Source organism: Ranitomeya imitator, chromosome 4, assembly GCF_032444005.1.
Source record: "Ranitomeya imitator isolate aRanImi1 chromosome 4, aRanImi1.pri, whole genome shotgun sequence".
Taxonomy (NCBI): Eukaryota; Metazoa; Chordata; class Amphibia; order Anura; family Dendrobatidae; genus Ranitomeya; species Ranitomeya imitator.
Window position 1 is genome coordinate 531,105,336 of NC_091285.1, and position 15,068 is coordinate 531,120,403.

Here is a 15,068-nt window from a genome sequence, read left to right on the forward strand (position 1 = left end):
CGTCGGAGGACAGACACTGGAATGTAAGTATGTAGTGTTTGGTTTTTTTTACGTTTACGCTGGTAACCAGGGTAAACATCGGGTTACTAAGGGTACTTTCACACTAGCGTTTTTTGTAAATCCGTCACAATGCGTCGTTTTGCAGAAAAAACGCATCCTGCAAAAGTGCTTGCAGGATGCGTTTTTTCCCCATACACTTCTATTGACGACGCATTTGCGACGGATTTGCACACTTCGCATCCGTCTTGCGACGAATGGGTATGTGCACACGATGCGGATTTTGTTGCGGATCCGCAGCAGTTTCCAATGCGTTCACAGTTCAATGTAAACCTATGGGAAACGAAAACCGCAATGCACATGCTGAGGAAAAAAACGCACGGAAACGCAGCGGTTTACATTCCGCAGCATGTCACTTCTTTCTGCGGATTTCGCAGTGGTTTTACAACTGCACCTATGGAAAACTGCATTTGTTAAACCGCAGTGAAAACCGAAGAAAAACCGCGGTAAATCCGCAGCGGTTTTCCACTGCGGATTTATCAAATCCGCTGCAGAAAAATCCGCAGTGGACCTAGAATACGTGTGCGCATACCCTAACTTTGCTATGTTAGTGGACCTGCTGCCTCTGCAAAGCGAAGCACATGAGATAACTATCATTCACTACTGCGCTCTGCATGTTCAACTTCAATGTAGAGGGCAGAGTAGCTGGTGACAATGTCATCTCATCTGTTGTGCGTTGCAGGGACAGCAGATCTCAGTCACTGTTCACAACAAAGCAACTGTGGAGATTTAACTTCTGCAATTTGCAGTGTCAGTAAAAAATAAATGTAAAAAATATGCATATCATCTATAATATAGCGCTGGGAGCGTCACTCTGTCCGAAGCCTTTATAGACTGCGCAGACGCGACGCTCCTAGCGTTACATTATAGAGTGTCAGGAAAAAAAATGGCGCCGGAAGGCGCGGACTGCCGGGAGCAGGGGGTCGGGAGCAGGGGGACACCGTGCACATATTTGCACCCTGATTATGCTGTGGCACTTCATGCCACAGCAATTTGTTACTTACGCCATTCCTTTCCGCCCATTTTCTTCATCCTCCTGCTGCCGGAACCTGCAGTGTGTCTTCAAGAAAATGGCGCCGGAAAGCGCGGACTGCGCAGGCGCCGATTCCGGCAGCAGGAGGATGAAGAAAATGGGCGGAAAGGAATGGCGTAAGTAACAAATTGCCGTGGCATGAAGCTGTGGCACTTCATGCCACAGCAATTTGTTACTTACGCCGCCTGCTTCCTTTGTCCTGCTGCCGGAATCGGCGCCTGCGCCCTGCAGTGTGTCTTCAAGAAAATGGCGCCGGAAAGCGCGGACTGCGCAGGCGCCGATTCCTGCTGCCGGGATAGGTGCCTGCGCAGTCCGCGCTTTCTGGCGCCATCTTCTTGAAGACACACTGCAGTGTGTCTTCAAGAAAATGGCGCCGGAAAGCGCGGACTGCGCAGGCGCCGATTCCGGCAGCAGGAGATCGAAGAAAATGGACGGAAAGGAATGGCGTAAGTAACAAATTGCTGTGGCATGAAGCTGTGGCACTTCATGCCACAGCAATTTGTTACTTACGCCACATGATTCCTTTCCGCCGCCATTTTCTTGGTCCTGCTGCCGGAATCGGCGCCTGCGCCCTGCAGTGTGTCTTCAAGTAAATGGCGCCAGAAAGCGCGGACTGCGCAGGCGCCGATTCCGGCAGCAGGAGATCGAAGAAAATGGACGGAAAGGAATGGCGTAAGTAACAAATTGCTGTGGCATGAAGCTGTGGCACTTCATGCCACAGCAATTTGTTACTTACGCCACCTGATTCCTTTCCGCCGCCATTTTCTTGGTCCTGCTGCCGGAATCGGCGCCTGCGCCCTGCAGTGTGTCTTCAAGTAAATGGCGCCAGAAAGCGCGGACTGCGCAGGCGCCGATTCCGGCAGCAGGAGATCGAAGAAAATGGACGGAAAGGAATGGCGTAAGTAACAAATTGCTGTGGCATGAAGCTGTGGCACTTCATGCCACAGCAATTTGTTACTTACGCCACATGATTCCTTTCCGCCGCCATTTTCTTGGTCCTGCTGCCGGAATCGGCGCCTGCGCAGTCCGCGCTTTCCGGCGCCATTTTCTTGAAGACACACTGCAGTGTGTCTTCAAGAAAATGGCGCCGGAAAGCGCGGACTGCGCAGGCGCCGATTCCGCCAGCAGGAGGACCAAGAAAATGGCGGCGGAAAGGAATCAGGTGGCGCAAGTAACAAATTGCTGTGGCATGAGGCTGTGGCACTTCATGCCACAGCTATTTGTTACTTACGCCACCTGATACGGAGCATATATTATGGAGCAGCGTATGGGGCATATGGATGGGAGCAGCAAATTAAAGAACGGTGGCGCAGGATGGGAGCAGCACATGACAGAACGGGGGCGCAGGATGGGAGCAGCACATGACAGAACAGGGGCGCAGAATGGGAGCAGCACATGACAGAACGGGGCGCAGGATGGGAACAGCACATGACAGAACGGGGGCGCAGGAAGGGAACAGCACATGACAGAATGGGGGCGCAGGATGGAGCAGCACATGACAGAATGGGGGTGCAGGATGGCAGCAGCACATGACAGAACGGGGGTGCAAGATGGAAGCAGCACATGACAGAACGGGGGCGCAAGATGGGAGCAGCACATGACAGATCGGTGGCGCAGGATGGGAGCAGCACATGACAGAACCGGGGTGAAGGATGGGAGCAGCACATGACAGGATGGGAGCAGCAAATGACAGAATGGAGGCGCAGGATGGGAGCAGCACATGACAGAACGGGGGCGCAGGATGGGAACAGCACATGACAGAATGGGGGCGCAGGATGGAGCAGCACATGTCAGAATGGGGGTGCAGGATGGCAGCAGCACACGACAGAATGGGGGCGCAGGATGGGAGCAGCACATGACAGGATGGGGACGCAGGATGGAGCAGCACATACCAGGATGGAGACCATATACCAATATAAATGCTCGCCACCCGGGCGTAGAACAGGTTCAATAGCTAGTGTATGTATACCTATATACGCCTATATTTTATATTTTATTTTTTACTGACTGCAAAGAGCAGAAGTCAAGACATAACAACTGCAATATATAGCTATGTACGTATAGTTGAGCTCATTCAGCATTCAGAGCATAGCAACTGTGATGATTTGACTGCACTTGGCAGAGTCTGTAAAAAAGGTAAAACATACATATTTATATGCATACATATATATGTGTATATATTTAACTTTTTTACTGACTTTGAAAAAGTGCAACAATCAAATCATCACAGCTGCTCTGCTCTGAATGCTGACTGAGTTCTGCTCTGTCAGTGTAACACCTCCCAACTGTCCCGGATCCAGCGGGGCAGTCCTGATTTTGAGAGTTTGCCCCGCTGTCAGGGTCGGGACCTTACTTTCCCCGAACTGCAATGTGAACCTCAGCCTCATCCCTCCACTCGCAGAGCACAGGACCTGTGATGAGATCACAGAAGGGGAGGAGTCAGGGGTCACATGATCGGGGCCTCGGTGTATGCAGGACTCTGCTATGCTGTCATGGTGCTGGATGAGGGTAAGTTTATGTGTGAGGTCAGGAAGGGTTTACAGTGTGGATGTAGCAGAGCCGTGTGTGTACGAGGTGTACGGAGCAGAGCCGTGTTTGTGCGAGGAGTATGGAGCGGAGCCGTGTGTGTACGAGGTGTACAGAGTGGAGCCATGTGTATACGAGGTGTACGGATCGGAGCTGCGTGTGTAAGAGGTGTACGGAGCGGAGCCATGTGTGTACGAGGTGTACAGAGCAGAGCCATGTGTGCAAAGTGTACGAAGCAGAGCCATGTGTGTATGAGGTGTATGGAACGAAGCCACCTGTGTATGAGGTGTGCGGTGTGGAGCCGCATGTGTACGAGGTGTATGGAGCAGAGCCGCGTGTGTACAAGGTGTACGGAGTGCAGCCGCGTGTGTACGAGGTGTACAGAGCAGAGGCGCGTGTGTATGAGATGTACGGAGCAGAGCCGTGTTTTTGCAAGGAGTATGGAGCGGAGCCGTGTGTGTACGAGTTGTACGGAGTGGAGCCTTGTGTATAAGAGGTGTACGGAGCGGAGCTGCGTGTGTATGAGGTGTACGGAGCAGAGCCGCGTGTGTACGAAGTGTGCGGAGCGGAGCTGTGTGTGTTCGAGGTGTACAGAGCAGAGCCGTGTGTGTAAGAGGTGTACGGAGCGGAGCCGTGTGTGTACAAGGTGTACAGAGCGGAGCCGTGTGTGCAAAGTGTACGGAGTGGAGCCATGTGTGTATGAGGTGTACGGAACAGAGCCACCTGTGTACGAGGTGTGCGGTGTGGAGCCGCATATGTACGAGGTGTGCGGAGCACAGCCACATGTGTACGAGGTGTATGGAATGAAACCTCGTGTGTACGAGGTGTGCGGAGCAGAGCTGCGTGTGTACGAGGTGTACGGAGCAGAGGCGCGTGTGTATGAGGTGTACGGAGCAGAGGCGTGTTTTTGCGAGGAGTATGGAGCAGAGTTGTGTGTGTACGAGTTGTACGGAGTGGAGCCGTGTGTATACGAGGTGTACGGAGCGGAGCCATGTATGTATGAGGTGAACGGAGCCACCTGTGTACGAGGTGTGCGGAGCCACCTGTGTACGAGGTGTGCGGAGCCACCTGTGTACGAGGTGTGCGGAGCAGAGCCGCGTGTGTACAAGGTGTACGGAGTGCAGCCGCATGTGTACGAGGTGTACAGAGTAGAGGCACGTGTGTATGAGGTGTACGGAGCAGAGCCGCATGTGTATGAGGTGTATGGAGCTCAACCGCATGTGTACGGAGTGAAGTCGCGTGTGTACGAGGTGTACGGAGCAGAGCCACGTGTGTATGAGGTGTGCGGAGGGGAGCCGTGTGTGTACGAGGTGTACGGAGCAGAGTCACGTGTGTTCGAGGTGTACAGAGCAGAGCCGTGTGTGTACAAGGTGTACAGAGCGGAGCCATGTGTGCAAAGTGTACGGAGCGGAGCCATGTGTGTATGAGGTGTACGGAACAGAGCCACCTGTGTACGAGGTGTGCGGTGTGGAGCCGCATATGTACGAGGTGTGCGGAGCACAGCCGCATGTGTACGAGGTGTATGGAGTGAAACCTCGTGTGTACGAGGTGTGCGGAGCAGAGGCGCGTGTGTATGATGTGTACGGAGCAGAGGCGTGTTTTTGCGAGGAGTATGGAGCAGAGTCGTGTGTGTACGAGTTGTACGGAGTGGAGCCGTGTGTATACGAGGTGTATGGAGCGGAGCCATGTGTGTATGAGGTGTACGGAACAGAGCTACCTGTGTACGAGGTGTGCGGTATGGAGCCGCATATGTACGAGGTGTGCGGAGCACAGCCGCATGTGTAAGAGGTGTATGGAGTGAAACCTCGTGTGTACGAGGTGTACGGAGCAGAGGCGCGTGTGTATGATGTGTACGGAGCAGAGGCCTGTTTTTGCGAGGAGTATGGAGCAGAGTCGTGTGTGTACGAGTTGTACGGAGTGGAGCCGTGTGTATACGAGGTGTATGGAGCGGAGCCATGTGTGTATGAGGTGTACGGAACGGAGCCACCTGTGTACGAGGTGTGCGGTGTGGAGCTGCCTGTGTACGAGGTGTGCGGAGCACAGCCGCATGTGTACGAGGTGTATGGAGTGAAACCTCGTGTGTACGAGGTGTGCGGAGCAGAGCTGCGTGTGTATGAGGTGTACGGAGCAGAGCCGCATGTGTACAAGGTGTACGGAGTGCAGCCGCATGTGTACGAGGTGTACAGAGCAGAGGCACGTGTGTATGAGGTGTACGGAGCAGAGCAGCGTGTGTACGAGGTGTATGGAGCTCAACCGCATGTGTACGGAGTGAAGTCGCGTGTGTACGAGATGTACGGAGCAGAGCCACGTGTGTATGAGGTGTGCGGAGTGCAGACCCGTGTGTATGAGGTGTGCGGAGTGGAGCCGTGTATGTACGAGGTGTACGGAGCAGAGTCACGTGTGTACGAGGTGTACGGAGCTGAGCCGTGTGTGTGCGAGGTGTACGGAGCGGAGCAGTGTGTGTACGAGGTGTACGGAGCAGAGCTGTGTGTCCAAGGTGTACGGAGCGGAGTCGTGTGTGCAAGGTGTATGGAGTGGAGCAGCGTATGTACGAGGTGTACGGAACGGATCTGCGTGTGTATGAGGTGTGTGGTGCGGAGCCATGTATGTACGAGGTGTACAGAGCGGAGCCGTGTGTGTACGAGGTGTACGGAGTGGAGCCGTGTGTGTACGAGGTGTACAGAGCGGAGCCGTGTGTGCAAGGTGTACGGAGCGGAGCCGCCTGTGTACGAGGTGTGCGGTGTGGAGCCGCCTCTGTACCCGGTGTGCGGAGCACAGCCGCATGTGTACGAGGTGTATGGAGTGAAACCTCGTGTGTACGAGGTGTGCGGAGCAGAGCCGCGTGTGTATGAGGTTACGGAGCAGCGCTGCGTGTGTACAAGGTGTAGGGAGTGCAGCCGCATGTGTACGAGGTGTACAGAGCAGAGGCACGTGTGTATGAGGTGTACGGAGCAGAGCCGCGTGTGTACGAGGTGTATGGAGCTCAACTGCATGTGTACGGAGTGAAGTCGCGTGTGTACGAGGTGTACGGAGCAGAGTCACGTGTGTACGATGTGTACGGAGCTGAGCCGTGTGTGTACAAGGTGTACGGAGCGGAGCAGTGTGTGTACGAGGTGTACGGAGCAGAGCTGTGTGTCCAAGGTGTACGGAATGGAGTCGTGTGTGCAAGGTGTATTGAGTGGAGCAGCGTATGTACGAGGTGTACGGAACGGATCTGCGTGTGTATGAGGTGTGTGGTGCGGAGCCATGTGTGTACGAGGTGTACAGAGCGGAGCCGTGTGTGTACGAGGTGTACGGAGTGGAGCCGTGTGTGTACGAGGTGTACAGAGCGGAGCCGTGTGTGCAAGGTGTACGGAGCGGAGCCGCCTGTGTACGAGGTGTGCGGTGAGGAGCTGCATGTGTACGAGGTGTGCGGAGCACAGCCGCATGTGTACAAGGTGTACGGAGTGCAGCCGCATGTGTACGAAGTGTACGGAGTGCAGCCACATGTGTACGAGGTTTACGGAGCAGAGCCGCGTGTTTACGAGGTGTACGGAGTGAAACCGCGTGTGTACGGAGCGGAGTCACGTGTGTACGAAGTGTACGGAGCTGAGCCGTGTGTGTACGAGGTGTACGGAGCGGAGCAGTGTGTTACGAGGTGTACGGAGCAGAGCTGTGTGTGTCCAAGGTGTATGGTGTGGAGTCGTGTGTGCAAGGTGTATGGAGTGGAGCCACGTGTGTACGAGGTGTATGGAACGGATCTGCGTGTGTACGAGGTGTGCGGTGCAGAGCTGTGTGTGTATGAGGTGTGCGGAGCACAGCCGCATGTGTGCGAGGTGTGCGGAGTGCAGCCGCATGTGTACGAGTTGTACGGAGCAGATCCGTGTGTGTATGAGGTGTACGGAGTGGAGCCGTGTGTGTACGGAGTGGAATCGCGAGTGCATAACTCCCAACCATCCTAGATCCAGCAGGACAGTCCCGATTTTGAGACTCTGTCCCGCTGTCCCGGCCGGGATCCTCCTTTTCCCGCATGGCCTCAGACCAAATGTACCGCCGCTTTAAACTCGCGATCGCTAGCTGTGTCATATCGGAGCAGATATTGCTCCTCAATCTGACTCTGACTGGCACAGGAGACACAAAGAGGTCTTTATCAGTGGCGTACCGGAGCTGCAATGATGTGAGCAGTCAACGACGTGGTTGGATGACATCAATCAGCACCGCTTGAGAGGAAGCTTCCGGCTGCTGCAAGGGAGCACGGTGAGAGGTGTTGGTGTGTGTAAGTGCGTGTGTGTGTGCAGTGATGGAGAAGGCAATGATAGGGGTTGGGGAAAAGGCAATGATGGGGGTGTGAGGGCAATGATGGGGTGGGGTAACTATGTGTAGCCATTATACTGTATGCAGTATCATGTGGGGCCATTATACTGTACCCAGCATCATGTGGGGCCATTATACAGTATGGAGTATCATGTGGAGCCATTATACTGTTCCCATCATCATGTGGGGCCATTATACTGTATCCAGTATCATGTGGGGCCGTTATACTGTACCCAGCATCATGGGGCCAATTTTACTGTACCCAGCATCATGTGGGGCCATTACACTGTACCCAGCATCATGTGGAGCCATTATACTCTATGGAGCAACATGTGAGGCCATTATACTGTACGCAGCATCATGTGAGGCCATTATACAGTATGCAGCATTATGTGGGCCCATTATACTGTATGGAGCATCATGTGGGGCCATTATACTATACGCAGCATCATGTGGGGCCATTATACTGTATGCAGCATCATGTGGAGCTATTATACAGTATGGAGCACTGTGTGGCCATTTACTGTACTGAGCATCATGTGTGGCCATTATACAGTATGGAGCACTATGTGTGGCAATTATACAGTATGAAGCACTGTGTGGCTATTATACAGTATGGAGAACTGTGTGGCCATTTTTTTGTTTATAATTATTGTTTATGAAACAGTGTGATCAGCAGTGCTAAATGGGTGTGGTTGGGGTGTGGGTATGGGTGTGACTAGTTGTGAAATCGGTGTGGTCAGAGGCGTGGGCTAAAATTTGCCACTGCGCGCTCCGCAAACTTTGTCCCGCTTTCCCTTCTTCAAAAGTTAGGAGGTATGATGTAACTGCTGCCTCTGACATACATAAAATGTTAATCAATAACCTTCTTTCTCATAGTTGGTAACACCGTTTTCGTAAAATCTAGTCAATCTGAATATAAAATTAATTAACCCCTGCGATGAGTGCCATAAATTATAATAATTAAACTACCAAAATTTGGGTTTTTCGGTCACCCCATCCCCCTAAAGATATGCAATAAAAACTGAACAAAACATTGTATGTATCCCAAAATGGTATGAATAAAAACATTAACTCACCTTGAAAAAACAAGCTCTAATATACCACTATTGTCAGAAAAATAAAATCACTACAGGTCTTGAAAAATGGTGCCACAAATCACTTTTTGATGTTAACTTTTGATGTTTTTTTCTCAATATTAAGATAAAAAGGAATATGAAAGTTTGGTAGTGCTGTAATCATACTGATGTGAAGAATCATAATGACAGGTCATTTTTACATACAATTAACGCCGAAAACAAAGGTTTAGGCTAAGTTCACACTTACGTTGTGCAGTCCGTTCAACACATCCTTTAAACGGACTGCACTAGCGCAAGTGCCGGCGCTTGCACAGCGCTAGCGCAGATGGAGCATCTGCTAGCTCCATCTGCGCTAGCAGTGACGGACCCGGAAACGCTGCAGCCCGCGTCTCGGGTCCGTCACTCAATGACGGCACATCGCTAGCGCACGCCCATTGTGGGCGTGCGCTAGTGATGCGTCCGCCATTGACAGTAATGGCGGCATTAACAGACTACGTTACACCGCGTTATGCCGCGGTGTAACGTAGTCCGTTAAACGGGTCACACTAGCGCAGTGTGAACCCAGCCTTACTCTAAATCCCAAAAAATAAAGAGGATTTGTGTTTATTCACTACATGTATATATGTTAATTGTGTGGGAACATCAGCATTTCAATATTCACTTCAGGTACCAGGAAAGCTACAATTGGCCCTGACGACTGTCCTTGGTGATGCTGTCCACATGTCAGTGTAATTTTGCAGTCGCCAACAAAATGTCTCCACGCTGTGATCCTAAACTTCACACCCCAGAAGGGGAGGTGAGAAGTGACATCACATCACACACACACACACACACACACACACACACACGTGAGCAGATTCCGCCCACTTTTACTGCAGTCATAATGTGAGCTGGCAATACAATTGGTTTTCATGTCAAATTTCAGCAGCTAGTGTTTAAAAGTTGAAAATATCAAAACTTTTAAAATCATTTTCAGATTTTATACCATTAGAAAAAATAAATATAAATAATAGTCTTTATTTATATAGCGCCAACATATTCTGCAGCGCTTTACAGTATTTACAATGATGTATTTACAATGATGGTCCAGCCATCTTCAGGGGGTGGGGATAGATAAAAAAAAATTAATACTTAAAAATTTCAAATTCTCATACATTTTAGTTTTTGATGATAAATTCCTTTTAAAATAGGAGCATGGGGTTCACCCTAAAGTGCATGTATACTATTAATACCTATCGGCTGATACTATGCTACTAATTGTAATGACTAATTTATTTTGATAAATGTTGGATGACAAATGTTTAGTAGTGGGAAGTTTATTTTGTGACCTCTAGAGAAATATGTGGTATATTTCAATATTTACTATATTTGCAGGTTAAAATTTGGGGTCGTAAAAAAGCAATTAGGGATGAGAATCAAGGAGAATATGCTCTGAATGTCACCCAGCCAATTCTGGACTATTTTGCAGGATATTACGGTGTGAAATACCCTTTGCCAAAATCAGGTATGTGTATATAGTGCATCTGTGTTTAGTGGTGGCTTCTAATACTAATTCAATTTAGACAATGTGGGCACTAATGTTAAAAATATCAATTAAAAGTGATCCTCCAATAAAAAAACTAAAATTACGAAAAGGTGCTTGCCCTACCAGGTCCTTGCAGGCTCCATCCCTGTGACTGTATGTTGTGCTGCGAGAAGTGCTGTCATGAGCTACCAGAACTCTCTAGGACAGAGAGCTATAACCTGTGCAGTCTTACAGACAGCAGTTTTTACAGATCTTACTGTGGTTTTCTCCCAATGTATTGCAAAGGGTGAAATCTGCATGAAATCTGCAAAAATAATTTGGCGCAGATGATATTTCCCATAACAAATGGATGAGTTTGTATAAACCCCATTCACATGTGCTGTACATTGCTGCTGCATGGAGGGGGACAAGGCTGATCTGAAACACCAATAATATTACATTTATACTATATATTACTTAGTTTTATTTATTATGAGAGAAAAATGTAATGAGCATGAAAATATGCTGATGGGGAATTTGTTGGGATTGGTTGTGTATTTTGTATGTTAAGCTGTGAATGTTGGCAGCTGCACAGATAAATTGGTGCTTTAATAGTGAAGTCTCTCCTATAGACCAGGTAGCTCTTCCAGACTTCGGTGCCGGAGCCATGGAGAACTGGGGACTTGTGACCTACAGAGAGACTGCGCTCCTTTATGACCCGCTGGAATCCTCCATTGGTAACAAGGAGAGGGTGGTCACAGTAATAGCTCATGAGCTGGCACATCAGGTTGGTTACCTTTTATACTATCTAAGATATTATATACCACATATCACATTATTAATTGAAGGGAAGCTACCAAGAAAATGTTACTAATAAACTAACAGTGTGTTTGTATGCATAGCAGGACATCTAATTTTCAGACTAATTTTGGCTACAAAACTTGTTTTTTTAGATATGGCGCATTGAGTTACTACAAGGCATGTGTCATTATTATTGTTGTTTTGGGACCTATACAACCATAGCACTAGTCTGATTAGTAAAATCCTCTAGTGAATAATGATTCCTGGGAATAAACAGCAATGGTTATGATTAAAGAAGAAAAAAATCAGCCCTGAAAATGTAACAAAATTATGTGGCATGTAATGATGAGCGAATATACTCATTACTCGAGATTTCCCGAGCACACTCGGGTGTCCTCCGAGTATTTTTTAGTGCTCGGAGATTTAGTTTTTATTGCCGCAGCTGAATGATTTCCATCTGTTAGCCAGCATAAGTACATGTGGGGGTTGCCTGGTTGCTAGGGAATCCCCACATGTAATCAAGCTGGCTAAGGCTGGGTTCACACTGCGTTCTACGTGTCCGTTAGACGGACTACGTTACACCGCGGCACAACGTGGTGTAACATAGTCCGTTAACGCCACCATTGAATACAATGTCGGACGCATCGCTAGCGCACGCCCACAATGGGCATACGCTAGCCATGTGCCGTCATTGAGTGACGGACCCGAGATGCGGGCTGCAGCGTTTCTGGGTCCGTCACCGCTAGCGCACATAGAGCTAGCAGATGCTCTATCTGCGCTAGCGTGCTGCCATACCGGCACTTGCGTTTACAGCAGCCCATTACCGTATGTGTTGAATGGGCTGCTGTAAATGCAATGTGTACCCAGCCTAAGAGTTGTAAATCATTCAGCTGCGGCAATAAAAACTACATTTCCAAGCACTAAAAAATACTGGGTGGACACCAGAGCATGCTCGAGAAATCTCAAGTAACAAGTATATTCGCTCATCACTAGTGGCATGTCATTTTTCATTTGTCGACAGTATGTTTGCAAAACTGCTCATTTGTTTCTGTGAACCTACATGAGTACATGGAATTAGAATCCATCGATTTCAACCTACTGTATAGTCTAACATATGGATCCAGAGGAAGGCAAAAACCCCATGTGGCAGATACTAATTGTCTCATGTTAGGGAAAAAGTTTTTCATGACTCCACATAAGGCAATCAGACTAGTTCTTTGGATCAATGTCCTATCACAGAACATAGTGCCTATAACCTGTAATATATTTGTCAAGGAAGGATATCCAGACCCTTCTTGAATTTTAGTAGTGAATCAACCATTGTAACATCATTTGGCAGAGAGTTCCATAGTCTCACTGTTCTTACAGTACTGATTATGATTAACCCTTCTTTCCTCCATACATAGAAAATGCCCCGTGTTCCCGTTGCAGGCCTATATGTAAAAAGATCATTAGAAAGATCTCTGTACTGTTCCTCATATATTTGTACATCATAATAAGATCAGCCCTATTTTTCAAATGGAATAACCCCAAGTTTGATAACCTATCTTGGTATTGCAGTCCACCCATTCCCTTAAAGGGAACCTGTCACCAGGAGTAACATTGTTAACCTGCAGATATGGGGCTAATTTGCAGGTTAACAGCGTTTTTATGCTGTTTGGCGCCTGCACACAGCCAAATGCAGCAGGGAGAAAAGGATCTTTATTCTCCCTGCTAGCATTCGGTATTCAGTCATAGGGTCGGGGGATCGGCGCCGTTTCAGTCACCACTCTGAGTATAGCCAAGCACTAAACGTGCCCCGGCCCTGACTGACACTGGCTCTACATTGCGGCTCAGCTGTCAGTCAGGGTCTGGGGCACGGATACTGCGTCCACTCTGTATACTCAGAGCAATGACTGAACCTCCCCCGCCCCTGTGACTGAATACTGAATGCTGCCGGGGAGAATAAAGATAATTTTCTCCCCACTGTATTCGGCTGCGTGCAGGCGAAGCACAGCATAATAACGCCGCTAATCTGCAAATGAACTCCATATCTACAGGTTAACAGCATTATTCCTGATGACAGGTTCCCCTTAATAACCTGGGTCACTCTTCTCTGCACCCCTTCTAGTCCAGCTATGTCCTTCTCATACACTGGAGAACACAATTGTACATAGTATTCTATGTGTGGCCAAACTAGTGACTTTTTTATGTGCAATTCTCGAACCGTGAAATCTTCAAAATCTCTTCTATACATTGGTGAACTACGATTTAAATATAAGTTCAACAGAATTTGTACTCTAAACTGGTATACATGTAAAAGTCATTCTGCAATTAAAAATAGTAAATCAGATTGCAGCAGAAATGTCCTTTACATGTATATAAATGTACACAGTAACCTTAGACTGCATAAGATAATAGCAGGATAATCCTTTCTATGTACAGTGCTTGCAACATTTCTTCTCTTCTACGTCTCTTGTAGTGGTTTGGGAATCTTGTAACAATTCGATGGTGGAACGATCTGTGGCTGAATGAAGGTTTCGCCTCTTACGTGGAATATTTGGGAGCCAACAAAGCAGAACCTACTTGGAACATAGTAGGTTACTTAAGATTCTTGTGTAAGGTGTCATAACAATTCGGGAGTCCAGATAACTAGTCAGGATTCCTCTTTATTCCCAGCATGAGTGAGCGGTGATTTGATGAGCCAGTTGGATTCTCACCCTCTTTTCAGCTCAGCCTAGAGAGCCCTGATAAATGCTGCTTCTGTAATTCATATAGCTGTGCACACGGGTGTAGATCTCATAGATGTAGACCATGCGGCTTCTACGGGGCCTTTGGAGAATAAATGTCCAACCATAGATGGTCCCAACCGTTTGTACAGGGCGTCTAGAACATAACAGGATTCTCCTTTTCATATGAATTGTACTGCTTGAGAAAATGGAAGCAGGGAAACAAACACCAGGCTCTTGCGTCCTGGATCGGTAAATCTGAATTAGTATTAAACTGAGCCCCCATTTTGATTCCCTTTCTGTTTGCCCATAGCTCCTGCAAAAATATCCTAATTTTCTGTCATTTATTAATTTATGAAGGTACTAGAAGTTTTGTAAAATCTCTGCATAACAAAATTTAGAATACTAAAAACAAATTATTGACCTTTTTCTACATAATATATGTCCTGTATACATACGGTATGTATGCACTATCTTTAATTACTAGTATTGATTGATGAAAGTGTAGTCACCCATCACAACCAACCAGACATTACTTAAAATGACCACATTGCTGTTTTAGAAATGTACAGAATTTAGAACAAACTGACATGATTTGTTTCTGACAATTACAGATAGACCTGGCAGTGCTTTATGATGTGCACAACGTCATGGGAGTTGATGCTTTAGCCTCTTCTCATCCCCTCACTTCAAATGAAAATGAAGTGAACTCTCCATCTGAAATAAGTGCACTTTTTGATTCTATCACTTACAGTAAGGTAAATGGTGTAAAGTACTTGTCTTCGGCGTACACATGTACACACTTGCTATTCATATTCAGTGCCCCTGTAACAGGCGACCTGAGGACGCCATACAGTTACAGCTACAGAGTCCATGTATCGTATTATGCTACGCTCCTATGAGGCATAGCCACTAAACCCAGAACATCTGAATATGCATATTGTATAAGATAAAGAGGCTGTCACTGGGATGTGTAATCGGACCCTACACCTTTATTCTTCCTCTCAAAGGTGGTGACAGCACAACTTCCTCATCTCTCCCCTTGTAGTTAAAGAATTTAACTACAC

The 15,068-nt window shown here is 48.1% G+C and overlaps 1 protein-coding gene across 3 annotated transcripts in view; it reads left to right on the forward strand.

Annotated features, from left to right (window-relative positions):
• The window catches only part of ANPEP (alanyl aminopeptidase, membrane), a 277,202-nt gene that overhangs the window by 180,139 nt on the left and 81,995 nt on the right, over window positions 1–15,068 (forward strand). For all 3 annotated transcript variants that reach the window (XM_069766191.1, XM_069766190.1, XM_069766189.1), the window contains exons 5-8: window positions 10,363–10,492; window positions 11,125–11,279; window positions 13,755–13,868; window positions 14,616–14,759. In XM_069766191.1, the coding sequence (XP_069622292.1) occupies window positions 10,363–10,492; window positions 11,125–11,279; window positions 13,755–13,868; window positions 14,616–14,759 (543 nt within the window). The remainder of the gene's footprint in view (window positions 1–10,362; window positions 10,493–11,124; window positions 11,280–13,754; window positions 13,869–14,615; window positions 14,760–15,068) is intronic.